The following is a 24,500-nucleotide window of genomic DNA, read 5'->3' on the forward strand; positions in this document are numbered from 1 at the left end:
ATTTATCATGACCTTCATTTGAAGCTTCTCACTCCATAATTCCCAGCATCAACGGATCCCAACAAACCCCGTCCGACCTCCCATCCGCATCCACGCTCCTTCTGTTGATCAATTGAGCCCGTATCTCGCCCGGCACACCCGAAAATAAAATAGTCAACATGTTCCGCACTGCTCTGATCCGCTCTGCCGCCGTGGCCACCCGGGCTGCTGCGCGCCCCGTCGCCCGCGCTGCTCCCGTCTCTAGAGTCTTCGCCGCTGCCCCCACGTCGCGGGTCGCCGCCTTCAAGACGGTGCGCATGTACTCTGCCGCCGCCGGCCTGAAGAAGGAGGAGGTCGAGGGCCGCATCATGGGCATCCTGTCGGGCTTCGACAAGGTCAACGACCCCAGCAACGTACGTGCCACCTACGACATAGCATTTGGGTCCGGACAATTGGGATGATCGGGGTCGGAGGGCGTCAACGAAATGCTTGCCTATTTGCCGGACCCAATTGGACACTTGCATTGTCCCTTCAAGAAATTGCTGAACTGACATGATGGCGTACAGATCAAGCCCACTGCCCACTTCTCCAACGACCTCGGTCTCGATAGCTTGGATACCGTTGAGGTCGTTATGGCGATAGAGGAGGAGTTCAGCATCGAGATCCCCGACAAGGAGGCCGATGCCATCCACAGCGGTAAGTCCTATCTTCTTGCTCATGGCACATGGTTTCCGGACATGCAGTGGCTAATATGATATCACCCCCACCAACAGTGGACAAGGCCGTTGAGTACATCATCAGCCAACCCGATGCCAACTAAACCTATCCGACCTGTATATTAAATCGCACCATACCTTCGACATCTCTCCATGGGGCTCCTCGGATGGTAGAACATATGACATCATGAAGATGCTGGGACGCGGACTGAAGAAATCTGGCTGAGGTCCGCGAGATCCGTCTTGGCTACGGTCGACGGATCGGAGGACACAAGAACCGGGGACATGTCGGCATGTGGTGGTCACCAATAAAGGCGCACCCCTCGCGTCAGTGTACTAGTGTATAGATCTTTTCTCCGTCGATGTGTCCGTCTCCCTCAGGTGTTGGTGATATTGCTATATGTCGATATCTTGCTCGATGTGCCTAGTGCACCAGTTCGCTGCGGGCTCGAGTAGGAGTTGTCAGAATACGACTCTGCACAGTTTTCGTGAATTTGTCATTGCCAGATGCTGACGGAATTCGACGGTCTTCCTACAGACGACAGATAGGCAATGCGTAAGAAGGGTTACATCTATTAATTGCTGTGTGTGATATTGGTCCCGCCATCGATAGGCACTATTACTACAGCTGCATATGCTGCAGCACCCACAGAGGCACGGCAAGCACATGCATAACTGAGCACATGTATCTAGTTGACAAATCCATCGTCGCGTTTTCGGGATAGAAGGTTTCCACCAAATCTGTAATCTATTTGGTGTTACTGTAGAAGATGGGACGGGGGGCCCCGTTTCTATTAAGCTCGGTTTGTAATCAAGCAATCCAGATCGAAGCAAAAGCGGGGGATTTCTGGCCCGGCACGATGATGCATTACTTACAACTGGGGAATGGACAGGTAGTTTCAAATATATAAACGGCATCTTTGATCTCGGGTTCAGACAATCACTGATTATTTCCAAATTTCGACTTCGACTTGAAATCGAAAACAAGCACCCCCACAACCATCAGCTCGCACCATACCTATCAATACCGTCTCTTAGGTTCGTACTTAGTCGGGCCCCCAAGCTTGGCCCGGCGGCTTCGCTAACAGCTCCGCAGCTACGCCCGCTACCGCTAACATGGCGCCTTCTGAGATCACCCTGTATACCACCCGCACTCCCAACGGCATCAAGGCCTCCATCGCCCTGGCCGAGCTGGGACTCGAGTACAAGGTCCGCACCCCTTTCTGAACCCGACCCTCTTTCGGACAGTGGGACTAATGCTATGCGTGCAGCTCCACCCCATCAGCTTCGCGAAGAACGAGCAGAAGGTAGGTGCCCTCGCAAGCCGCGTTGTCAGTCATTGCTGGTCAGCAGAGAAACTCATGCGTCGCGTTTTTAGGAGCCCTGGTTCCTCGAGATCAACCCCAACGGCCGCATCCCCGCCATCTCCGTAAGTCCAAAGCCCGTCCGTCCGGTTGCTCTTCGGTTCGGGATACTGACATTTTTTGCAAAGGACAAATTTGAGGACGGCAAGCCCATCCACATCTTCGAGAGCGGCTCCATCTTGCAGTACCTCGCAGACCGCTATGACACCGAGCACAAGATCTCGTACCCTCGGGGCACCCGGGAGTACTATGACATCAACAGCTGGGTAAGCTCATTCTCAACCCGATCGGATCTTATTATCGAGAACATGTCACTGATGCTCCGTGATGTAGATAATGTGGCAGATGGGTGGCCTTGGACCCATGCAGGGACAGGCGAACCACTTCTTCCGTACGTGACCTCCCTCCCCCTTTTGTCGGTACGGCGAATTCCGGGACCCGGAGAAACTAACATGAAGCGCATCCAGGCTACGCCCCGGAGAAGATTCAGTACGGCATCGACCGCTACCAGAACGAGACGCGCCGCCTGTACCGCGTCATGGACACCCACCTGGCCAAGTCGCCGTCGGGCTACCTGGTCGGCGACCGCTGCACCATTGCCGACATTTCTTGCTGGGGCTGGGTTAAGGCTGGCTGTACGTTTCTCTCCCTACTCCTTCTCCGTATTCCCCATCCTTTCCAGTCCTTTATCCGCATTGCTGACACGGTAAACAGCCTGGGCCGGCATCGACCTGGACGAGTTCCCCGCCCTCAAGGCGTGGGTGGAGAAGCTGCGCGCCCGCCCCGCCTTCGAGCAGGGCGCCGACGTGCCGCCCGCCACCGAGGAGGAGAAGCGGCCCAAGACCAAGGAGGAGGAGGAGAAGCTCGCGGCCGAGGCTCGGGCTTGGATCATGAAGGGGCAGCAGGAGGACGCCAAGAAGTAAGTCAGTCGAATCAAGGGAAAATGTGAGTAAAAACGTCGGCATCAGAGCGGGAAGGGTGTTGCGAGCATCTTTCACTGACGATTGGTCTAGGGGAAGCATGCTCTAAGCCATTAGGGATAAGGAGGAATGATTTGCAAATTGTGCCGGATATGTAAAAGGAGGTTTCAATGGCATTGAATTCCTCCAGGCTGTTAAAACAATGACGTTCAGGAGGATGAATTGAATTCTAGCATTACTTTGATCCAACAGAGAAACGCAATCAAGCAATTAAATAAAACCACCCCGGGCATCCACATGCCCCCGACCCGTCTCAGCCACCGCAATGAACCGCCGGCCCCCGCGACGGTCCAGCTCGAGGATCAGGGCCAGCCCCGCCGTCACCACGGCGATGCCCACCAGCAGCCAGCGCGTCCCCTCCTCGCCGACGCACACCCGCCCCAGCTGCTCCACGGCTGCGGCGGTCCCCCCGGCGCCGCCGCCCATATGGCGCGCGAGCCGGCTGGCCTCACACGCCAGCGTCTCGCGGTCGAAGACGCCCGCGGGCGCGTACTCGCCGTACGTGGTCGCGGCCCGCGTGATCCGCGCGGTGGCCATGTGCGCCGACCGCGCGTGCGCCGCCGACAGGAGGGCGAAGACGGCGAGGGGGAAGAGCCAGTAGAGGTGGTACAGGGCGTAGGTGAAGAGGCGGGTGGGCTTCTCGTACTGTTGTTGGTTGAAGATTGTTAGCTGTGTGTTGAAAGGAGGGGCAGTAGTAGCCCGAGCGGCGGGATGAAGAACAAAAAGAAAAACGTACGTAGTAAGGCCCCGTCTTGCCCACCCGCCACGAGCAGTACGCCGTCACGGGCGCCAGGGTCAGGCCGAGGACGATGGCGGCCCAGGTGAGGGGGCCGCCGTAGTTGCTGTGGCGGTCGAGGTCCAGGGGGAACAGGAACAGGGCGTCGCCCTCATCCTTGCCGCCGGCGGGCATTAGTTCTATGGTCGGCGCAGCGTCGAAGTCGTTCCAGCTGATGCTGGACAGGCACTTGAAGGCGAGGGCCACGAGCGAGACGAGGCCCAGCAGCGCGCTCACACCCGTCAGCCAGCGCAGCAGCGGGGTCGGCTGCGATGGTGGCAGCCGGCTTGTGTCTGGGGAGGGCTTTTGGGGGAAGTCGTGTTGTTGGCCGGGGTTGGCGGCCGTGTAGTGGTGCTGGCCGGACATGGCGGTGATGGTTATTAGGTATAAGTGAGTGAGTGACCGCCTCCGTGTGTAAGTAAGATGTAAGGGGTTCTACAGTAGCGAACGTCTTGTCACCGGCACTTCGCAAGCTGTCACCGCCAATCGGGCCATAAACTTGAAAAAACGAAATCATGAATGAGGGAATGAGCGTTCATTATTAAACAGAGAATATTCCCTCTTCCACTTTTTGCATGAGTTTATGCGGCATGTGGTAGTTAGTGCTTACTCTGCGTCGTTACGGCACAGGTTGACAGCTAGGCTCTGCGGAGGAACTACGGGTGGCTGAGCGCACTGGGCTGCTGGGATTCGCTCCTAACTGCGCTTGGCGGTCTATTTTCAGCGGGCGGCCCCTCCAAACGACGAGCGTTCAACTGCCTGTAATTCGTTTAGGCGTCAACCCAGTCATTTTGCTTCGGCAGAACTCAATTCAGAGCATCAATTCGACAATTCAGTACGACTTCTCCCCCGTCACGTTTGAGGATCACCATATGTTCATTTTTGGAGCACTTATCTGACTCGGCCTGGCGCTATTTACTCTGCCTCTTTTTCAGACCACTTCTCACACAGCCGACAGACACCCTTCCATAATTGACTCTGACCGCTTGCAGATAGAAGGCGGCTTGCCGAGGTGTTGACACTGGAATCATGACTTCAATCCAAAGCCTTCCCCCCGAGCTGATCCACCTGATCCTTGTGCATGCAATTTACGTAAGAGGAGTCGCGAGAGGGCTGCGATTGAGGCTTGTCTGCAGTTAGTCGAATCTATTTCCTATTGAACACCATACCTCTGATTCTGACGTGAGGCTGTGCCAGAATTGTTCTCAATTGCTGTCGGGCCCGCCCTCTTGGAAACACAGCTACTCGACGGCGTCGAGGACCCCAATGCCATCCCGACAAGGTGGCCAATCTGTAACTACCATGGCGCCGATAAGCTGTGGCATGACCACTTTGTGCTTCAAGTCCGCCGTGCGACGCAAGCCCGAGGGCAGAACTGTTACCGAGCGGTCCATAACACGGTGAGGAGCTATTGCTCTGAGACGGGCGCTGATTTCGTAGAGACCACTGATGCCGTGTGCTGGCTTGGTCTGTATAGGGCGCAGAAGCTACCCGTGCCGGCTCATTATTGGAATTCGCGCTTATGGGACAAGACGCCTCCGTGGGAGCGCGAGGAGGGGGGACACATTAGCCAGCCCTATTGCTGCCACCCGCGCCTCGACTTTTTGTGCGTGTCTGCCTACCTCGGCCACGAACCGCTCGTCCGGCGACTGCTCGACGAGGGCGTACCTTCCTTCTGTCATTCCCACATGTTCGCGTCTCCCATGCAGCTGGCGGCCCTGGCTGGCCATGGCGCCATTTTGCGGCTCTTGCAAGAGCGAGTGCCCGACCTGGAAACGCTCAACGCCGCGAAAATCTACTCCAAGAATTGGGCTTGGAAAGGACGAGAAGTCCCGAGCGCGGTATGGGGAGCAGTCAACAGTGGTCGCGTGGACATGCTGGAGCTGGCCGTCCACAACATTCCCTCCGACTCGCGGGATGCCGCGTCTGCCTCGCATTTCGCCCGCACCGTCGCCAATGGCGGTACCTTTGGCCATGTACCATGGTCTACGGTAGATGTCAAGGACACTCTGGACGCGGGTTGGACCTACGCGCAAGCCTACGCTCCGAACCCGGGGATACTTGGGTGCCTCTTTGCCCGAGTCGGGGAGGTTACGCCGAAAACATGTACGGCACTGCTGAGTACGTACAGCCGGTACGGCAACGTCGAGATCGTGCGGTACCTGCTCGACCGGGGCGCTGCTGTGAACCCCGACTTCCCCGGCGTGCCCTATCCTCTCTGCCAGGCCTGCCGGCACGGCCACGAGGCCATCGTGGACATATTGCTGGAAGCCGGTGCCGACACCAACCTCGTTTCGCCCTACAGGAAAACAAAAAAGCACGAGTGGAAGTCCACCACGCCGCTGGCCCAGGCGGCCGCGGGCGGGAGCCTGGTACTCGTACGCAAGCTGCTGGCCTGGGGCGCCCGGGCGACCGACGACGACCGGCCGGTCTGGAACGCGCTGCGGCTCGAGCACAGGGAGATGTTGGAGCTACTGCTGTCGCTGAATCCGCCGCTCACCCCACTGGTCAAGTTGATGATGCAAAAGAAGCTGTCGGAGGAGGGACTCGAGCCTATGCTGAAGCTCGAAATGGACGTGCCGGACGATTGTGAGGACGCGGATTAAATCTGGGAGCGGGACTGAGATCGTGTTGGTTTCCGCCACCTCGATATCGCGTCGGAGACAATGGAAATTTTGGAATACCTGCTAGAGGAGGCCAAGGAGCCTACTGATCATGATTCTGTCTTGCTTCTTTCCCAGTTTCACATATTAAACTCTTATTAAGTTCAGGATTTGGTCAAGATATTCAGTGATATGTGAATACGCATAACACGCACCAACATTGGCAAGATGTACCCGTAAAAACCAAGACTATTCTGGAATAAGTCATCAATGGCCAGACGTTTACATATATTGCCATGCTATGCGTGATCCCCCTTCTTATCCCATCGTCAAATCGGCAGCCACCTCGATCTCAACATGCATGCCAGGGATGGCGAGCGAAGCTGCCCCTGTCGCCGTCAAAAGGGGTTTGTGGTCCGGGCACCACTTCTCCGCCGTCCTCCGCCACACCTGCATCATCTCCTCGTCGAGGTCGAGGTAGAACAAGTTGATCTTGTACACCTGGGATCAGCCCTTGCCGCCGGCCGTCTGTAGCGCCAGCTCCACGTTGGCGAAGGCCCGGTCCACCTCGACGGACAGGTCCGTGGAGATCTCGCCTGAGGTGGGATCCCACCCGCCTGTTGTTTTGGTCAGGGTTGTTAGTGAGGGAAAATATGGGTGGCCGTTCTGGAAGCAGACGGGGTTTGGAGGGGAGAGGAGAGTTTGCTTACCCTGACCCGAGCATTCGATGCCATCACCGATGCGGACGGCTTGGCTGTAGTAGGATTGATTGCCGAGGAGGGCGCCGTATTCGGGGTAGGTGAAGTATTGGAGATGAGCCATGTTGTTGAGGTTTTGTGATTGGGTTATGAAGTGTTTGTGTTCCGAGAGACTTTGTGTTCTTTCTCCGGCCTCTTACTGTGTAATTTAATCATCCTATATATATACGAAGTATGCCAAGAATCGGACAGAAAGTTGAGCCGCATGGGCTTTACGATCTCCCTAGAGGCTTGGCGTAGATCCTATTGCTAAGAACAACACCAAATCATACTAACAAATGAAAAAACTGATTACTAATACTGAAAAGACGCTCATAACAGTGGCAGGTATCCTTTCTTCAAAACTAGTGCATTAGTCCTGTCTGACTGGTTGCAGTTGTCAAATGTGATGATGCAGGGTTAATTGTGTGAGTACCTGAACGATCGGGATGGCCCGTTAAGTACCCGCCTGGAGCACGGTCGCCAATGTACCTAACGCCACCAGACCAGCCTCCAGAGTAGAAGCTGTGATGATCGCGTCCGCGCTTTCAATTCTGGGACGCGTCAACATTATTTACCCTTCCGCATTATACAGCGTGGTGGTTCGCTTTTTCGATGGATCCCTATTGGCTGGCCGATCAAAGGCCCGCGAAGCGAGCACGGGCGGAGAGCTCGTCGAATCTTCCACCCCACGGGGGTGCATGCGTGCTGCCACAACCATCGCCGTCATGGGCGCCTCAGCCCGGCATTCCCAGGGCATTGCCGCCATTAGTACCCCAGCCTGCAGGATCGTGGAGGGGAGACCCGCCTGCATTGCCGCCATTCGCGGCCCAGCCTGCGTTGCCACCGCCACGGGCGCCTGCATTACCGCCGTCACGGGTCGTCCAGCCTGTACGCCCGCCAGTACCTATATCCCCGTCATTAGTGTCCCCGTCTGCGTTGTCTCCCGAGGGCCAGCAGCAGCTAGATGCTGATCTCGAAGCGATGCCCGAAGCGCTTGCAAAGCAGCTCCTGGTCCAGTACGCACACATCCTTCCGTCTCTGGCCCAGGGCGTCCTGGACAAAAGCCATGAGCTCAGATCAAAGGAGGCTCGAACGACGCGCAGCTACAGGGAGTTTGCCCGAGAAACGGTACGATGGTTTTCTCTCCCACTTCCAATTGGTGTGCCTCCCCTTGTCCAGCAGTTCATCAAACTAACCTGGGAGCCCGCCCTTGATTGCAGGACTATCTGATCAACAAGAAACACCGGCGCCTGCGTCCGTCCCAGCAGTATGAAATTGCCGGGGAGGTCCAGGGCGAGATTGAGACGATGCTCGACACGATCGAGAGGGAGATCCAGCCGCATTCCTCCTTTGAGTCCAAGTACAGCGCGCTGGAGACCATGCTGCAGATCTACGAGACGATCATGGACGCTGGCAACCAGCTGGGCAGCGAGGTACAGAAGGACTGCTACGGGTGGGACGAACAGTTTCTCAAGGTCTTTGGCTGCCTGACGCCCGGGGACCGGGACAGACTGGCCAACGATCAGTGTTCGGCCAGTCATACTGACACCTGGCTCGACAGGCTGGACGGCTTCGTTCAGGAGGCCCTGGATTACTGCTTTGTGGAGGGAATCGATAAAGCTCGTGATAGTCTGCAGAAAGTCGCGTATCACAAGGCTACAGGTGCGGATCCGACCAAGCAGGTGAATGTCTAACATGTCAGACCAGGGAGCAAATGATGAAGGAAGCCAAGAAATCTAGTTGGCGTTTCTGTCCGAAGAGTAACCCATTTCAATTGCCTGTTTTCGACTAGATGAGTTCACATATAAAGACTACTTCTTTCTTCGAAAGGTAATTGGTTAATGTAATCATCGCCGAAGGAAATTGTTAATTACCTTAGGACTGGTTCTTTTCTTCGGCGATTTCTTTAAGAAGCTCCAGGGATAAGGCATTTTTCTAGTAAAATCATGTCACCATTTTCACCAAATCACCGCAATGTGTGCAAGAAACAATCAAAGAATCAAGGGGGTGCCAGCAGGAAAGAACTCCCGCACAAATCGTGTCTCTATTCTTCGACACGTAAAGAAAGCCTCGCGGCGTTTCTAAAAAAATTCTCGTCGCATGGGGATGGGCATCCCAACCAAAAAAAATCGTTTCATCGGGGGCAGGTCGTTCGGTCCTATACAGAGATCCAATTAGTATATCAAGAGAGAAATTCGCACGGACCATGTAACCTATAGAGGCCGCACGGACCCGGTAGGCCAGTAGGCGCACGGATCATATCTTCCAGGGGCTTTCTGTACTTACTCGTCTCTTCTTCTTCAGGCGGCGGCGATCAGGCCGCCAGCCGCACCACCAGAGGGACCCTGGCCGCCGTTGCCGTGGCCCTCCCAGAAGGGCTGGTCCTCGGGCAGGTCGTCCTCGTCGTCCTCGCCCTCGCCAACAATATCATCCTCGGGTGGGAGGATGATCTTGTTGGTGTTGGGGTCGATGGTGCCCTAAACGCCGAGGGGAAACAAAGGTCAGTATTTATAGGTTCAAAAAAGACGAGTGAGTGATCCAGAGTGAATATAGTAGAACATAGCATGACGACATTGAAGTGAGTGACCCAGAGTGAATACAAAAGACGACTTACCCGAGCCTTCTTGACGCCGCCGGCCTTCTTGATCCTCGCCGCCGAGCCTCGCCACTGGTGGTGCGGACCCCGGATGTGCGCGAGGTGGGAGGTCCAGTTCTGGTGGGCGTAGCCGCACGAGTCGGCGCACTCGAAGGGCCGGTCGGCGTGCTTCTCGGTGTCGCGGGCGTGGGCGTTGGCGGCGACGTGCTCCTTGCCGAAGTGGCTCTGCAGGGCGCGCGCCGTGTTGCGGATCCGGGCGAGGCAGTGGTGGTGGTCCGGGTTCTGGGGACGCAGCGGCGGGAGACCGCACTGGACGTACCGGCCGCCGTGGATCAGGGTGCCGTGGAAGCCGTTACGGGCCCAGGCGAGGTCGGCGCGGGGCGGGGGCGGGACGGGTTGGCGGGACGGCTGGGCGGGCTGCTGGGCGGGCTGCTGGGCGGGCTGCTGGGCGGGCTCGACGGGCTGGGTCTGGGCCGGCTGGAGTCGGCGAGAGGAGCGGGAGGGGCGGGAGCGGCGGGAGGACTGAGCCTTGGACTTGGGCGCCTTCTTGGCGTTGGTCTTCTTGTTGGGTGCCATGGTGGTGGCGGCGCTGGGAGTTGTCGAAGGGGGGGAAAAAGAGGGATAGAGAAAGAGGGAGAGAGGGAGAAAGAGAGAGTGCGTGTGCGAGAGAGAAAGAGAGAGGGAGAGAGAGAGGCGGGAGGGGGGAGAGCGCGCAGGGTGGTGGTGGCGGTGGTGGTTCTCGGGTTGCCAAGGAAAGCAATTAGTTTCGAAAAAAGAGAAAGCAATTTTCCATTTTTCTACATATTTCTTTCTAGTGCATTGCGGCTTAGACTGGAGGGTCTACAATGTGCGGCTCGACGATGTGCGGCTGCGCTCCTATGCTTAGTCGTTACCATGTACCAGGGCGTGGCTATAGATGCTTTAGCACACAATTGTAAACAATACCTTATTATTAGCTTTTAAATGCACACTCTAGCACACCTCTGCTTGTGATCTCGCGCGGTGTGCAAGCATAACCAACCAGCCCACAAGAAGCCGTTCCCCGGCCAAGCTCAGGCATTACACATCGGTAGTCGCCCAAGTCTCACTCTTATCCGAGGCGGGCAGGTTTTCGCGCGCACCCGAGAGCACCGCCCGCTGGCCCAGCAGCGCCACGAAGTCACCCGTGACGACCGTCATGGTCTTGTTGGCCCCGCGCCGCCAGTTGCCGTCGAGGCAGGGCCCGGCGCCCGGCTTGCGGTGCTTGCGCAGCGTCTCCTCGTAGAGGCGCACGACGGCGAGGAAGTCGGGCTCGCTGCCCCAGAGGCCGTCGAGGCCCATGCTGATGCGCAGGTCGAGGACGCCCAGGAAGACGGCGTCGACGTCGTCGCCCACGGCGCCGAGGATGGCGTCGAGGTTCCGCACCCCGCGCTCCGACTCGGCCTGGATCACGAGCGCGGCCTGCTCGTTGAGGTTCGCCCAGAGCGAGCGCGACGGGTCGAGCGGCGCGTCGGCGCGGCTGCCCGGGAGCCAGCGGCAGGGGGGCGCCGAGCGCGTGCCCCCCCGCGCGGCGCCGAACTTGGTGGCCGAGACGATGTGCCGCGCCTGCTCTACCGTGTCGACCTGCGGCACGATGATGGACGCCCCGGCGTCCAGCGCGAAGGCGATGTTGCCGTGGTCGTGGTTGGGAAGCCTGCCATCCCAATCTTCTTAGCCCAACCATCACGGAAGCCTGGCACTTTGGGCGGAACTTACCTGACGAAGGGGATGGTTTTCCCCTCGCTCACGTAGCTAATGGCATGGACGACCTGGTATGGTTGCGCGAGTCAGTAGCCGTCCAAGGGGAATGGAACAGCGCGCTTACGTTGGTCATAGTCTCCACGTCACAGGAAGAGTGTTCCCAATCGATAAAGACCCAGTCGGCATGGAGCTGGGCAATGACCCTCGCAGTCGGGAGGGTGGGAAAGGCGAAAAAGAAGCCAATAAGAGGCGCGATCTTGCCCGCGTAGGCGTCTCGGATGGCCTGGCGAGCCTTGTGTGGCTGCGATAGGCAAGGCGCTCTGTATGCTGCCATTCCTTTGGTGGCGACCTGCAGGTGCTCGGTGCCCGCGGCGACGACGTCGGGCGAAGAAGAGGCCATGGCTTTCGTGTGTAATCAAGTGGGGGGTTTGCTATCTTTCTCCTTGTTTTGTTTAGGCAAGGCGCACATGAATAATTAGAGCCGTCGTGTTGATATCACAGGCTGAAGGCCAAGCGAGGGTTTTGTAGACTACCACCAAGCAATGGCGCCAAGGGCTGCAGGGTCCTATGCTCTTATCCGGGGCCCCGGCTGGGGCGGTCCATAAGGCGGTCCATAACCCAACGCATAGCCATAGCAGCGGAAAGGGGTGGATCGGTTGATGACCAGGAAGTGGCTAATAATTACCGAGTATTTAAGGTTCCGGTCCGAATTCGGTTTTCGGTCCGTAGCCTGTCTTTCTGTTTCTGGGGTCTGGGTGCCGCGATAGACGGGTAGTTCCAGTTCCCGGGTGTCTTATCTTTCTTTTCATTAAACAAACGTTAAATGCTTGTAAACCCTCTGTCGCTGGGAACGTAGCAATGCGTTACCAGCTGCCCCGATAAGAGCATCGAGTCATGTATCATGTGGGGTGACCTCTCTGCTCTAGACCGAAAAGACTTCTTCGGCAACCCTGTCAACAGGGATTCGTGACTGGGGTCGCGGCAGACCCTGAGGTCTGGGGTAGTAGGTAGGCGTCAGCCTCCCATCAAGCACGGATCGTAACCGAACAGGCGGTATAGACCCTGGAATCGGAGTAATAAGAACCTCTGTGTGCAAAAGCCCGAATGCACAGGTCCTGCGCAAGCCTTCGGTACCACCACCACCATCACGACAGAGGAATCATCGTAGTCTTGTTAGCACATGCAATAATGTCTCGGCCGCAGTCTCACGACCAGACCAGTGGCGGCCACGATGCCCGACTGGTGCGTAATGCTTGCGACGCCTGCCACACTCGCAAGATCCGCTGCGTGACGCCGCAGGCCGGCGGGCCGTGCCTCCACTGCCAGTCCAAGGATCTGTCTTGCTACTTCCTGCCGCGATACAAGAGCGGACGACCGCGGGCGAACGCTCCCTGGACCGAATGGGCCGGGGACTCGGGCCATAGCAACTCCAACAGAGCAGTCGAGGTCGTGATGGAGCCCGGGCTGGTGCAGGGGCGTCGCCGAAGCCGCCCGTCTTCCCCAGACTGCTCAGAACCGGCTTGGTCCGGCAAGCGACACCAGCAGAAGAATCCCTCGCATCGTCAGGACCCTCTCGGCACCAGCTCCAGTCACAGCTTCTGGGGTGCTTACCAGTGCCCCAGTCCCTCCTCCACCTTGCCGCCACTTTTCCACCACGATTCACCAGTGCTATTCGCCAGCGAGCTACCCGACTTGTTTGGCCAAGATCTGTTCGAGCAGCCAGCCCCAACCCCAACCCCAGCGCCGCCAGCATCTCCACCGTCCCGTCTCATCGACGTTGCCCCTGTCCCCCGCATTAGAACAGGCGTCTCCAACGAGACTATTGAAACGACAACCCAGTCAATCGCGCGGCGATGCCCACCCCACGAGCCGGGTTCCCAGGGCCGCGCCTCGGAGAACCAGTTCTTCGTGTTGTTGCATCACTGCGGGAAGCTACAGCATCTCATCCAAGCCATGAGCCCGGTGGATCTTCCAACCCCGGCTGGAGAGAGCACTCTGGGCACGCCCGAGCTGCAAGGCGAGGCGCCAGATCATCTGGGTGAGGTATTAGAGCGCGTGGGTTCCAGCTGCGAGGCGATGCTGGAAATGGGCCGGCCGATGGATCTGGCAACATGGGCTCTTGTCGTAGCCGTGGCATGCAAAGTCCTGCAGGTCTTCAACATTGCACTTAGTCATCAGAGCCTCCGGGTCACGACGATCAAGGGGATGCTCGTCCACAAGAAGCTGGATCTGTACCTAACGCAGGTGCGGGCCGTCATGGAGCAGATAGAGCGAGAGTCTCCCAATGGGCCGCATGTAAATAAGGAACTGTCCGAGAGTTACGGTTTCATCCGCAAGCGTCTTGCCAGCCTGTACCAAGAGACCCATGCATGAGCCGAGATGTAAGGCATGGATTCGGGGGCTGCTAAGGAGTTGGACCTACGTTCGGTACGGGGATCAACAATCCTCCTCAATACAATATTATGTGAACAATGCCCTGTCCCGTCAGTTTCTAGGCCAGAGCCTGAAGTATCACGCCGCATTCATTAGCGGCTAAAGACCCCGAATGTCATGGGATCCTAATATCCCGAACGTTTGTTCCGCCCGAGGACAGGCATGGGTTCCCAAACCGGCGGGGTTTCCGCAACCCAGCGAAAGAATTAACCGAGTGGTGAAAACAGGCCGCGGACCGATCGACCTCCCTAGCGTGCGATACGGCACTTGTGACTACTTAGGTAAGGTTGGCCATGGCAACGTTCTCGGAAATTACCGCTGTTATGGATAGGAAATGGTGACGGCGAACACTAGTCCGGCTGCGAGTGGGGAGCATCGCTTACCTTTGTGCCCTCCCGCATGACCCCGGACGGGTAAAACATGTATTTAGAACGCTGGCGTCGACATCTAGTCCCGTCCCTAACAGTCTAGAAGCACTTTGCATCCATCTCTGGGGCTGCAACAAATCTGTGTGGAAAATGGCACCCTCTAGAATCGATGACGAGCCTCTGCCGGCGTCACTTCCAACCGCTAAAACACCATTTCCTTCTTGTCAGGCCAGTTCTCTGCAGGTCAATGACAGAGGTCCTGTCTTGGGTCAAGCGCGGCTTGCGGGATGCATGAAAAGCCTCCACCCACACGACGATGCCCGAGTCGAGTCCATATCCGAGATGATCCTGGCTGTCATCAAGGACATTCTCCTCACGAAGCTTCCCGGAGCCCAAGACCGATGGGAGCAGGGCCGCCTCGACTTCCTGGCCACGATTGCTCACTTCGTCCGGCAGGGTAAGACGGTGCAGATGTGCCTCCCCGCGTTCCCGTTCAAGTCGGTGAACAAGGTGGAGAAGGTCCTCGGCACATTGCCCGACAAAGCAGAGGAGATTTCGCTTCGTCGTCTGAACGACATATGCATGCGCATCGGCGCAATCTACCCGCCCGGCGCGGAGCTCCTCATCATCTCCGACGGACTGGTCTACAGCGGTAAGAGGGGCCCCCTGCAGACATGCCGATGATGGACTGACATGGAAACGCCCTACGCAGACCTCTTCACGACCCCCGACCGCGAAGTCTGGGCGTACGGCGAGGCGCTCCGCGCCCTCGCGCGGGCCCAGGGCTTCGGCCGCCTCCGGTTCAGCCGGCTGCGGGACCTCGTGGCGGTCCCGCACCTGCCGGAGCGCCTCGACGAGGTCACCTACGTGGCCAACGCCTTCAACTTCCGCCGGGCGCTGATGAACCGCTACGCCGACCCGGCCTTTGACGCCGACCGGGCCGTCGAGGAGGACGGGGACGTGCTCCTGACCTACCTGGGCTACACGCGCTTCCTCAAGAACGACCTCCGGCACATCTTCCCCAGCGGGCCCGGCGGGTCCGTCCGGCAGTACAAGCGCCACGTCAAATACATTGCAAAGCAGATGATTATCCGTGGCAACGTAAGTAGGAGATTTCCCTTTTTTCCCCGTTCTCCCCCTTCCCCCCTTTCCCCTCGTAGCTTCTTGGTGCCACTATTAGCTAGGGCTAATCATCATGGTGGTCTTGGACAACAGGCATTCGCGGCGGCGGTCAAGGCCAGCTTCCCCCACCACCTCCGCCTCAGCATCCACCAGTCGGTGGGGGAGCACAAGATCTCGGTGAGCCTGCTGCCGACGGCGACGACGTACACGACGCCCTGGCACTGCGCGGTCGCGTTCCGCGCCGACGGCGCCGTGGTCAGCGCGCCCAAGGTGGAATTCGAGACCGACCCCCGCTTCGAGCTGGTGTACGAGGACGGCCGGCCCAGCTATTTCCGCGAGGTGGCCCAGGCAACCGTGTCGTTGCCGGCGGCATGAATGGGCCAATGTGGACTGGAAACTATGGAAGGTCGTAGTTGGAGATACCTGTATTATTGCATTCTATTTTAACTCGAGGCGTTATCATGACTACCTACTTGGTCTAAAAAGCCATAAGCCAGCCATGCGTTCCAGGTCGGCCATTCTTCTTCAAAACTCGGTCGCGCAGGCAAGCTGCCCTTTGGGTAGCTCGAACATAATTTAATCACTTGTTATGCATTGATAACCTAAGTATTCCTCGGTCAACGCCAAAGCAGAAATGAACTTAATAGAAAGCCCTGGATGCAAGCTCACAAGCCCAAAGTGTCGGCGGCGGCGGCGGCAGTCTCGCCAAGCAGGTTGCCTGCGTCGGCACCAACATAATCCCCACAGCGCGCCAAAGAGTACGGGAGGGGTTAACGGTCTTTAATTAAATTCATGTAGCCTCCCGCGCCTTTATATACATGAATGCAGTGCTCAAGCTTCTTTTGTCCCACTCTTACTTCAATTTCAGTCGCTTCCAGTCGTTCCCGGCAGCAAACACCACAGCCGCACCGGCATACGCCGTAGCTATCACGAACACGGCACGGACCGCGTCGGTATATGCGGCCACCACGTCCGCTACCACGGCAGGGGGATATGTGCTCCGGATGTCCGCGATGCCCGTCTCGATCATGTTGTTGGAGACACCATGGGAGGCCAGGAAGGGGAGCTTCTTCAACACGGTGTTGGTGAAGACAGACTGTGCGGCTCCCAACGAGGTGGAGCTTCCAACACAAAAGGCGACTTTTCGACATGGACCCAGAGCTCCGTCAGCAAACGCGTCGGTGTGGGGACTGGGAAAGGCTTGGATGGACTCACACAATAACATGGCCGTGGTCGAGGGCAAATCTTCGTCTTTGGCCTTGGCTTGGCCGGCGATGGTGCCCAGTGGAAGCCCAGCACCGAGAAAGAATCCGGCCAGCACCTGGAAACCAATCCACTGCGCCGTGCCTGGGTATTGCGTCAAGGTAGAGAGCAGTCCGGCCCCTATGCACCCACCAGCACTGGCCAGTACCATCAGCGGCGTGTAGTGGCCGAAGCGGGAGACCAAGAAGCCCGAGATGGCCGAGGCCACCCCGCAGCTGAGGAGGAGGGGGAGGTTGCGGACGCCCGCCGCCGTGGGCGTGGCGCCCGTGACGACCTGGAAGTAGATGGGGACGTAGTAGATGAGGAGGTAGAAGGCGCCTTCGTGGAAGAAGCCGTACATCATGCCCATGTGGACAACGCGCTGCTTCAGGAGCCGTGGAACCAAGACGGCGCGCTCGCCCCGGCGGAGCTGCCAGCCGAGGAAGGCCGCGGTGATGAGGCCCGACCCGACGAAGAGCCCGATGACCTCGGCCGACCCCCAGGGCTGGCGGATGCCGGCCACCTCGACGGCGCGGGTGAAACAGAACAAGGCAGAGAACGCGAGGAGGACGCTCAGGGGGTCCGTCTGCGCAAGCCTCTGCCGGAAACCCGACTTGGCCTCGGGCCGCCTGCGCGCCGGTGGTGGTCGGAACCCCAGCAGGATCACCACGGCCGCGACGCCGCAGATGGGCAGGTTCACGTAGAAGCACCACCGCCACGTCGCCTTCTGGCTGAAGTAGCCGCCCACGATGGGGCCCAGCACCTTGGCCACGCTGTAGACGGTGGTGACGAAGCCGGTGAAGACGGGGCGCAGCCGCGGGCGCACCGTGACGCCCAGGATGGCGTACCCGCCCGACGCCAGGCCCGCGGCGCTCGCGCCCATGACGGCCCGCCCCAGGATCAGCACGCTGCTGTTCGGCGCGAGGCCTGAAATGAACGGTATGCGTCAGTATTCTCATCGGCTGGACACGACATATCATATAATAGGGCGGGGGATAGGGGAGGGGGGTGCAAACCGCCGATGAGAGATCCCACGCCAAACGTGAAGGTCACGAAGAGGAAGGTGTGCTTGATGGAAAACAGGGAGTATATCTTGCCCCTAATACACCACAACGTCCGTTAGACAAGGAATGATAGCCCCAAAAGCACGTAGGAGGAGGGGACATCAACACCGTACCAAAAGGGTTGGAAACAGGCCAGCATGATGAAAAAGGCCGACGAGTACCAGCCGATCAGGTATATCCCCTTGAGTTCAGCTGTAATTTGTGGTATGGCGGTAGCTACAATGGTCTAGGGCCTTTGTCAATTATGAAAGGCTGACATGCGACGTAAGATGTAGGCAGGCTCAAGCCGATGGAGGAGAGCCTCTTGGTGGGGGTCCTAGAACGATGACGGGTGAGACATACCGTGTCTAAGCCAACCTGCGACGACCACCACCGCGATTAGCCCGTGTGTTTATTACTTCCTAGAGATGCTTGACGTACCAACGAAAGGCCGAGCGCAACCCCCAAAGACACAAACGCCGTCCGCAAGGCATCGGGGTAGGCCACATCGCCGTCACTGGTGGGCGATTCAGTCGCCGTCGAGTTGTCCACAGAGCTGACTTCCTCCGGCGCTTCCTCCTTTTTCTTTTCGGCAAGTTCCATGGCGCCCGGAATGACAGGAAGTAAAAAAAAGATACCCAAGAGTACGTCAATCGCAAGGGGCGTGATCGATTCTTGACAAATTCGGTAGTCCTGAAATGCTGGCGAATGGGTCAATAGAAGAGAGGGGGAAAGGGTTCGCAAGCGAGGTCGCGACAAGTGAACCGGGAGTCGCAGCCAGGAATTTCCCAAATGGACCGTCCCGGCGGATTCGGATACCGGTCAGTCGGATGATTGGCAAAATTGGCCGATGTCGACAGGGGCGATCGTGGATGCCGTGTGGGGTTCAACGCCTGCTTACATGGGCCGTAATACAGTTTAGCAAATAATACGTACGACAAAGCTGTTTGTTCCTTTTACCTTGGGAACTTCGAGTCGTATCCTGCGTCCACAGTTCCTGTGTGTATACCGCCCGTTGTTCTTGAGTCTCTTTTCACCCTGCTTAAATAAGTAACTATGGACCCACCAATCAATCTGGTTTGGGGCAAGCCGGCCCCGAGCCTGCTGCCCGTCGAGGAACTGGCCCAAACGATGCAAAGCATTCTATCGCGTCCAGACGCGGCCACAGACGCGCTCGAATACGGCGACCCGGTAGGACCACCAGCGCTGCGGGACCAGTTGGCCCAGTGGCTGACGGGACTTTATGGCACCCCCAATGCCATGGATGAGATCTGCATTACGTCCGGGGCCAGGTTAGTCTCGCCATCGTTATTGTTTCCGTTTCGCCGTCTTGGGGGAGCTGACATGTTGGGTTTCAAAGCCAGGGCCTGGCCGTCGTGCTCCAAGTGCTGTCGGATCCGCTCTATACCCAGCGAGTCTGGGTAGTGACGCCGTGTTTTCACCTCGGCTGTAAAACGTTCGAGGATGCCGGCCTTGCGGGAAAGCTCCGCGCTGTTCCCGAGACGAGTGCCGGCATCGACCTCGATCACTTGGAGCGCGAGTTGCAGCAATTCGAGTCCGAGTCGAGTGTCGGCCCCGCACTGGGAACCCCCCAGCCGCCGCCCCGGACGGCGAAGCCTGTCGACCCAGCCCGGAGATTCTACAGGCATCTGATCTACCTAGTGCCTACCTTCTCCAACCCGTCGGGACGGACGGTCCCCTTGGTCCAGCGCCAGCGCCTCGTCGCGCTGGCCCGTCGCTTTGACGCCCTGGTGATTTCGGACGACATCTACGACCACCTTCCGTACCCGCCGGCCGTCCAAGTAGATAATAATACCAAGGCCGATCCAGCTACAGCGACAGCGATCCTGCCCCGTTTCATCGACATCGAGCGCACCATGGGCGGCAGCAGCAGCAGCAGCGAGCATTCCTTGGGCCACACGCTGAGCATCGGCTCCTTCAGCAAGATGATCGGCCCGGGCGTCCGCACCGGCTGGATCTCCGCCTCGCCCGGTCTGACCAAGGCCCTGGCGGGCGTCGGGGCCAGCCAGGCCGGCGGCTGCCCGAGCCAGCTCGGCGCGGCCCTGGTCGCCGAGTTCATGGCGCAGGGCCACCTGGCCCGCCACGTGCGGCACACGCTGCTCTCGGCCTACGCGCGCCGGCGCGGCCTCATGACGGCGGCCGTGCGCGAGCTGCTCGGGCCGCTGGGCGCGCGCGTCGCCGAGGATGAAGACGGCGGGGGGCGCGCGGGCGGCTTCTTCGTGTGGCTGCGGCTGCCGGCGGGCTTGGACGGGGCCCGGGTCGCCGCCCGCTGCGCCGCGTCGGCGGCGCTGGCGGTGCTCCCCGGCGCGGCGTTCGAGGTCCCGAGCGACCGGCGCGGGGAGCTGGGGCCCTACCTGCGCCTCTGCTTCGCCTGGGAGGCCGAGGGCAATATTCGTCCGGGGGTGCGGCGCCTGGCTGCCGTGGTGCGGGCTATGCTGCTGGAAGGCAGCGGCAGCGGTGGGACGGATGGCGACTTCGACTGGAAAGCGGCACTCATGGACTCTCTGAAAAAGTAATCCTCGTAGTATTAGGTCCCATCAAGTTAATCAATCACACTACTGAGCTAAACTAGACGTATTTCAACATTTGGATTTCGGCTTTCTGTATATTATCTACGTCAGAGAAGAGTGCAGTTACTCTAGCCATATCTTTATTTGCATTACTCTCCCAACCGCCTGCTCACCGCCGTCGACGCAACGTGGCGTACTTATCTATCCGTGTGGAAAATGTCGTCGGTCCGACATCTCTTTACTCCGAAGACCAGGATACCCCTTTTCTTTCAGTCTTCAGAGGTCCGAGCTTTCCGAAAGCCGGAATGTCCCGCCAAAACTATACTTTCCGTCATCGGTAACGAATTAGACCGTTCGGCCCGTTGGTACTGTACGCCCCAGATTAGTCCACGGCCCCCTGTGTAGCGTGTCATGCCGCCCTTGCGCTGACAGAGCCCCTCTTATGCGGACTAGAATCCAACAACAAAGACCCGGGAATGTCGAACCATCAAAAGCTACCTATGCAGCATGATAGATACTAGCTAATTCCAAACTGCATTTCCACAACCACCAACATGAGTGCCCAACCAGCCTATGGTAGACGCTTGCTCATCAATTTAGTGGATGAGCTGGCGCTTAGCGAACCCGAGCGGATCGTCTACTCGCTCGCAGCCTCCCAAGACATCGCCCAAGGCTTCCGTCATGTCACTGCCCGGGATTTCGCCAATGCCGTCAACCGAACGGCGTGGTGGCTCGAATCGGAGCTCGGACGGGGCGTCGACTTCCCGTCCATTGGTTTCATTGGCCCCTGTAGGTCGATGTCGGCTCCTGCGCCGTATGGCCGACCACGTGTGACTAACCACGGCACTGCAGACTGCGATTTCCGCTACATTCTTCTCATTCTGGGCTGTGTGAAGGCGGGCTACAAAGTAAGCACCAGACACCATACAATGATGCCCCCATTCTTCCCTGGACGCTAAACCACCGCGTCTGCAGGCTCTCATACCATCGCCACGGAACACGGTGGAAGCCACGGTGGCGGTGTTGGAAAGAGCCAATTGCGGGATCTGGGTGACCCCGGCGGAGCGCCCGAAAGCCTTGGCCGACCTTGTGGCCGCGCATAGTATGAGGGCAATCGAGATCGCCGAGCTCGACGCACTGCTCTGCGAGGAGGCAGTCCCTCCGTACCCGTACACCAAATCTTTCGAGGACGCCGCATCGGACCCGTTTCTCGTCCTCCATACCTCGGGCTCCACGGGGCTGCCCAAGCCCATCGTCTGGAAGAACTCGCTCCTCAGCACCCTGGATGCTACCCGCCTGCTGCCGGCGAACGAGAGCGCCGGCAGGCCCCCCTGGACCACGATCCTGGAGACGGGCGACACCTTCTACTGCGCCTTTCCGTTACATCATGTAAGCAATCCACCTGCGCAGGCGGGGCCGTGACAGTCAGGACACTAACCGCCACCAGGGTGCGGGCCTGTTGATGAATATAATTGTCCGGATATTCTACAACACGATCAACACGATTGGTCCCATCGGGGTGGTCCCGACCGTGGACCTTATCGAGTCTCTGCTGGACCACACCGACACTCGCCTGTGGAGCATGATTCCCGCCCTCGTCGATGAGATTGGCGAGACGCCCAAGGTTCTGGCCAAATTCGCCAAGGCCAAATTCATCATTGCATCGGGAGGTAAGTGGTTCAGATTCCTCCCACACCCGGGGTGCGTTCTGGACTAACAGAGGGGGGAAAGGGCCGGTCACGCACGGCAGCGCAAACAAGGCGGCGGCCGTTGTACGGATATGCAACGTGACGGGGACTACCGAGAATCTATTCCAGGGCAGCCTCCTCGTGGAGCCGGAGGACTGGATCTACTTTGCATTCCACCCGCGCGCCGGCTTTCACTTCAAACCGCTCGACGGCGGCGTCTATGAGCATTGGGCGATTCGCAACGAGGAGGACGTGCCGCTCCACCAAGGCATCTTCCACACCTTCCCCGATGACCAAGAGGTCAACTTGAAGGACCTATACGAACGACATCCGACAAAGCCGGACTTGTGGCTTTACAGGGGACGGATCGACGACATGCTCGTCATGTCGACGGGGAGAAGATCCGCCCGCTGGCTTTGGAGGCAATCATCAATACCCACCCAGCCGTAGGTGCCTGCCTCATTGTAAGTTCCCTTCCCCGTGTAACATCTCTTTGGATGGCCGCAACGCCACTGACCAGCTACATGATTAGGTCGGGACCGGCCACGCCATGCCAGCTCTTATCGTCGAACCAGCGGCCCCATTGCCCCCATCCCACGCCGAACGTCAGGCCCTGGTGGATAGCATACTCCACAAGGTCCACGATGCGAATGCCATCGCCCCAAAGGAGGCGGCCATCTTCCGCGAGTACATATGGTTCGCCAACCCGGAGAAGCCGTTCGCGCGGACCGACAAAAACACCGTCAAGCGCCGCGAGACCCTGGCCCTGTACGAAGAGGAGATTCGGGAGTGGTATCGACACGTCGCAGAGGACGGCAGTGCGGCGGCTGTGGATATGGACTTGTCGTCCGTCGAGACGATCGCCCAGGGCCTCCACGAGCTTCTCATTGCGGTCCAGGTCCCCGGCGCCGAAAGGCTACATTGGGACGACGATTTCCTCGTCGCCGGTGTCGACTCCCTGCTGGCCGCCACCATCGCCAACTCGCTTCGCTTCACCCTCTTGCGCGCCACGGCGGGCGGCGGCGACCAGGCCACCGCGCCGCCGCCCCTGACGATCAGGCTCGTGTACAGCAACCCCAGTATCTGGAGACTGGCAGTGGCGTTTCACGCCCGCCTGCAAGACCCTACGGCGAGTCCCGGCCACGACCAGCACTCGGAGAACCAACAAGTGCAGGAGCTGCTGTCGAAGTATGCCGCCGGTCTCCCAGAGACGACTCCCGGTGCCGCGAATGGCGCAGAGTCCAAAGGCGACCGGGTCGTCGTCCTGACGGGAAGCACCGGGTCGCTGGGCTCGTACATGCTGGACAGCATCATGCGGCGGTGCCCCCGAGTCAAGAAGATATACTGCCTAAACCGATCTGCTCACGCCAGAGAGAAACAGACGGCAGCCAGTCAGCAGCGGGGGCTTGCGATGGATTGGGAGGCACGCCAAGTCGAGTTCCTTCATGCGGACTTGTCCAAGCCATTGTTGGGCCTGGATACAGACCGTTATCAAGCATTGTTGGCCGAGGTGACGGATATTATTCGTATGTACAGCCGCAGTCTCTTGCCGCCTCGTGACGCAATTCTTAGGACCTGACCGCTGACCTGACGACGTTCGGACGACGCCAGATAACCAGTGGCCCGTGAATTTCAACTGGGACCTAACCTCGTTCGAGCCCAGCATTGCCGGCGTCCGGCGCCTGATCGACTTCGCCTTGGCGAGCAAGCACGGGGCCTCTCTCGCCTATGTCTCAAGCGTCGCCGTCGTCCACAATCTGCCGCCGTCCCCGGGCGCGGCCGCCGCCGAAGCGCTCCTTCGGGTCCCGCTTCCCGCCGTCGACGGCTACGTGGCCTCGAAACACGTATCCGAGATGCTGCTGGAGCGGGCCGCCTGCCGCTCCGGTTCCCGCGCGTCCATATGTCGTCTGGGTCAGATCGCCGGGCCCGTGGGCGCCGAGTACCGGCAGCAGGGAATGTGGCCCAAACACGAATGGTTTCCCACGGTAAGACGTTTCCCCCCCCGCTCAGCCCTCCTCCCTTGGCGCCTGTTTTCTCCGTACTAAACCCGGCCGACCAAAGATCTTGACCTCTTCGAGGTATCTTGGCCTCCTGCCAGCAGAGATGGGCCCCATACGGCTGATCGACTGGATCCCCGTCGACGTGGCCGCCTCCGTCATGGCAGATTTGGCCGGACTTGCCACACCGGCGGAGGATTTGGGTTCTGGAACCACTGTCCCGGCAAAGTCGGAAGGCGGTGGTGTCCCAAACGCCAACGGGCATGCGCCGCCGTCCGTGTACCATGTCTCCAGCCCCGCGGCCGTCGAGTGGACGGCGCTGGCCCCGGTCGTAGCCAGACGCCTGGGCGCCTCTGTCCGGATGGTGTCATGGGGCGAGTGGATGGACGCGTTGCGGCGGTCGGGCCGGCATGTCCCGGGCGCCAAGGGCGCCTTGCAGAACCCGGCGCTGAAACTGCTCGACTTTCTGGAGTCCCTCAGCCGGGGGGCCGAGTGGCCGAGCTTGGCCGTCGAGCGGGCGCTGGAGAAGAGTCCGGCCATGGCCCGGTTGGAGCCAGAGTACTGCGGCTGGATAAATACGTGGATGGACCAGTGGGGTTTTTAA

At 58.9% G+C, this 24,500-nt stretch overlaps 13 protein-coding genes across 13 annotated transcripts; 8 read left to right on the forward strand and 5 right to left on the reverse strand.

The window, feature by feature from the left end:
• Positions 1-158: 158 nt before the first annotated feature.
• Positions 159-799, forward strand: PG985_001802 (acyl carrier protein; the record flags this gene model as incomplete). Its single annotated transcript, XM_066821571.1, has 3 exons — positions 159-392; positions 546-675; positions 753-799. 3 exons carry the CDS (start codon positions 159-161, stop codon positions 797-799), a joined length of 411 nt encoding a protein of 136 aa, XP_066689003.1.
• Positions 800-1,811: 1,012 nt separating this feature from the next.
• Positions 1,812-2,982, forward strand: PG985_001803 (glutathione S-transferase; the record flags this gene model as incomplete). The annotated part of the gene is made up of 7 exons (XM_066821572.1): positions 1,812-1,904; positions 1,967-2,002; positions 2,074-2,124; positions 2,188-2,325; positions 2,393-2,450; positions 2,527-2,694; positions 2,774-2,982. 7 exons carry the CDS (start codon positions 1,812-1,814, stop codon positions 2,980-2,982), a joined length of 753 nt encoding a protein of 250 aa, XP_066689004.1.
• A 267-nt stretch (positions 2,983-3,249) lies between these two features.
• On the reverse strand, positions 3,250-4,180 carry PG985_001804 (uncharacterized protein; the record flags this gene model as incomplete). Its single annotated transcript, XM_066821573.1, has 2 exons — positions 3,250-3,684; positions 3,776-4,180. 2 exons carry the CDS (start codon positions 4,178-4,180, stop codon positions 3,250-3,252), a joined length of 840 nt encoding a protein of 279 aa, XP_066689005.1.
• Positions 4,181-4,843: 663 nt separating this feature from the next.
• On the forward strand, positions 4,844-6,420 carry PG985_001805 (uncharacterized protein; the record flags this gene model as incomplete). The annotated part of the gene is made up of 2 exons (XM_066821574.1): positions 4,844-4,949; positions 5,012-6,420. The coding sequence occupies 2 exons, from the start codon at positions 4,844-4,846 to the stop codon at positions 6,418-6,420; spliced, it is 1,515 nt and encodes a 504-aa protein (XP_066689006.1).
• Positions 6,421-6,735: 315 nt separating this feature from the next.
• Positions 6,736-7,239, reverse strand: PG985_001806 (uncharacterized protein; the record flags this gene model as incomplete). Its single annotated transcript, XM_066821575.1, has 3 exons — positions 6,736-6,918; positions 6,964-7,034; positions 7,128-7,239. The coding sequence occupies 3 exons, from the start codon at positions 7,237-7,239 to the stop codon at positions 6,736-6,738; spliced, it is 366 nt and encodes a 121-aa protein (XP_066689007.1).
• Positions 7,240-8,138: 899 nt separating this feature from the next.
• PG985_001807 (uncharacterized protein) lies at positions 8,139-8,851 on the forward strand (the record flags this gene model as incomplete). Its single annotated transcript, XM_066821576.1, has 2 exons — positions 8,139-8,285; positions 8,378-8,851. 2 exons carry the CDS (start codon positions 8,139-8,141, stop codon positions 8,849-8,851), a joined length of 621 nt encoding a protein of 206 aa, XP_066689008.1.
• Positions 8,852-9,457: 606 nt separating this feature from the next.
• PG985_001808 (uncharacterized protein) lies at positions 9,458-10,329 on the reverse strand (the record flags this gene model as incomplete). Its single annotated transcript, XM_066821577.1, has 2 exons — positions 9,458-9,634; positions 9,772-10,329. 2 exons carry the CDS (start codon positions 10,327-10,329, stop codon positions 9,458-9,460), a joined length of 735 nt encoding a protein of 244 aa, XP_066689009.1.
• Positions 10,330-10,812: 483 nt separating this feature from the next.
• Positions 10,813-11,872, reverse strand: PG985_001809 (5-keto-4-deoxy-D-glucarate aldolase; the record flags this gene model as incomplete). The annotated part of the gene is made up of 3 exons (XM_066821578.1): positions 10,813-11,425; positions 11,488-11,540; positions 11,597-11,872. 3 exons carry the CDS (start codon positions 11,870-11,872, stop codon positions 10,813-10,815), a joined length of 942 nt encoding a protein of 313 aa, XP_066689010.1.
• A 788-nt stretch (positions 11,873-12,660) lies between these two features.
• On the forward strand, positions 12,661-13,845 carry PG985_001810 (uncharacterized protein; the record flags this gene model as incomplete). The annotated part of the gene is made up of 1 exon (XM_066821579.1): positions 12,661-13,845. One exon carries the CDS (start codon positions 12,661-12,663, stop codon positions 13,843-13,845), a length of 1,185 nt encoding a protein of 394 aa, XP_066689011.1.
• Positions 13,846-14,615: 770 nt separating this feature from the next.
• PG985_001811 (uncharacterized protein) lies at positions 14,616-15,770 on the forward strand (the record flags this gene model as incomplete). The annotated part of the gene is made up of 3 exons (XM_066821580.1): positions 14,616-14,925; positions 14,986-15,374; positions 15,489-15,770. The coding sequence occupies 3 exons, from the start codon at positions 14,616-14,618 to the stop codon at positions 15,768-15,770; spliced, it is 981 nt and encodes a 326-aa protein (XP_066689012.1).
• Positions 15,771-16,248: 478 nt separating this feature from the next.
• Positions 16,249-18,283, reverse strand: PG985_001812 (uncharacterized protein; the record flags this gene model as incomplete). Its single annotated transcript, XM_066821581.1, has 2 exons — positions 16,249-16,491; positions 18,122-18,283. The coding sequence occupies 2 exons, from the start codon at positions 18,281-18,283 to the stop codon at positions 16,249-16,251; spliced, it is 405 nt and encodes a 134-aa protein (XP_066689013.1).
• Positions 18,284-18,736: 453 nt separating this feature from the next.
• Positions 18,737-20,217, forward strand: PG985_001813 (aminotransferase; the record flags this gene model as incomplete). Its single annotated transcript, XM_066821582.1, has 2 exons — positions 18,737-18,972; positions 19,041-20,217. The coding sequence occupies 2 exons, from the start codon at positions 18,737-18,739 to the stop codon at positions 20,215-20,217; spliced, it is 1,413 nt and encodes a 470-aa protein (XP_066689014.1).
• Positions 20,218-20,765: 548 nt separating this feature from the next.
• PG985_001814 (uncharacterized protein) lies at positions 20,766-24,500 on the forward strand (the record flags this gene model as incomplete). Its single annotated transcript, XM_066821583.1, has 9 exons — positions 20,766-21,000; positions 21,064-21,119; positions 21,187-21,600; positions 21,659-21,881; positions 21,943-22,199; positions 22,259-22,363; positions 22,432-23,425; positions 23,511-23,884; positions 23,961-24,500. The coding sequence occupies 9 exons, from the start codon at positions 20,766-20,768 to the stop codon at positions 24,498-24,500; spliced, it is 3,198 nt and encodes a 1,065-aa protein (XP_066689015.1).

Source organism: Apiospora marii (assembly GCF_038362585.1).
Source record: "Apiospora marii strain CBS 49790 chromosome Unknown utg000002l_segment0_segment0, whole genome shotgun sequence".
NCBI lineage: Eukaryota > Fungi > Ascomycota > Sordariomycetes > Amphisphaeriales > Apiosporaceae > Apiospora > Apiospora marii.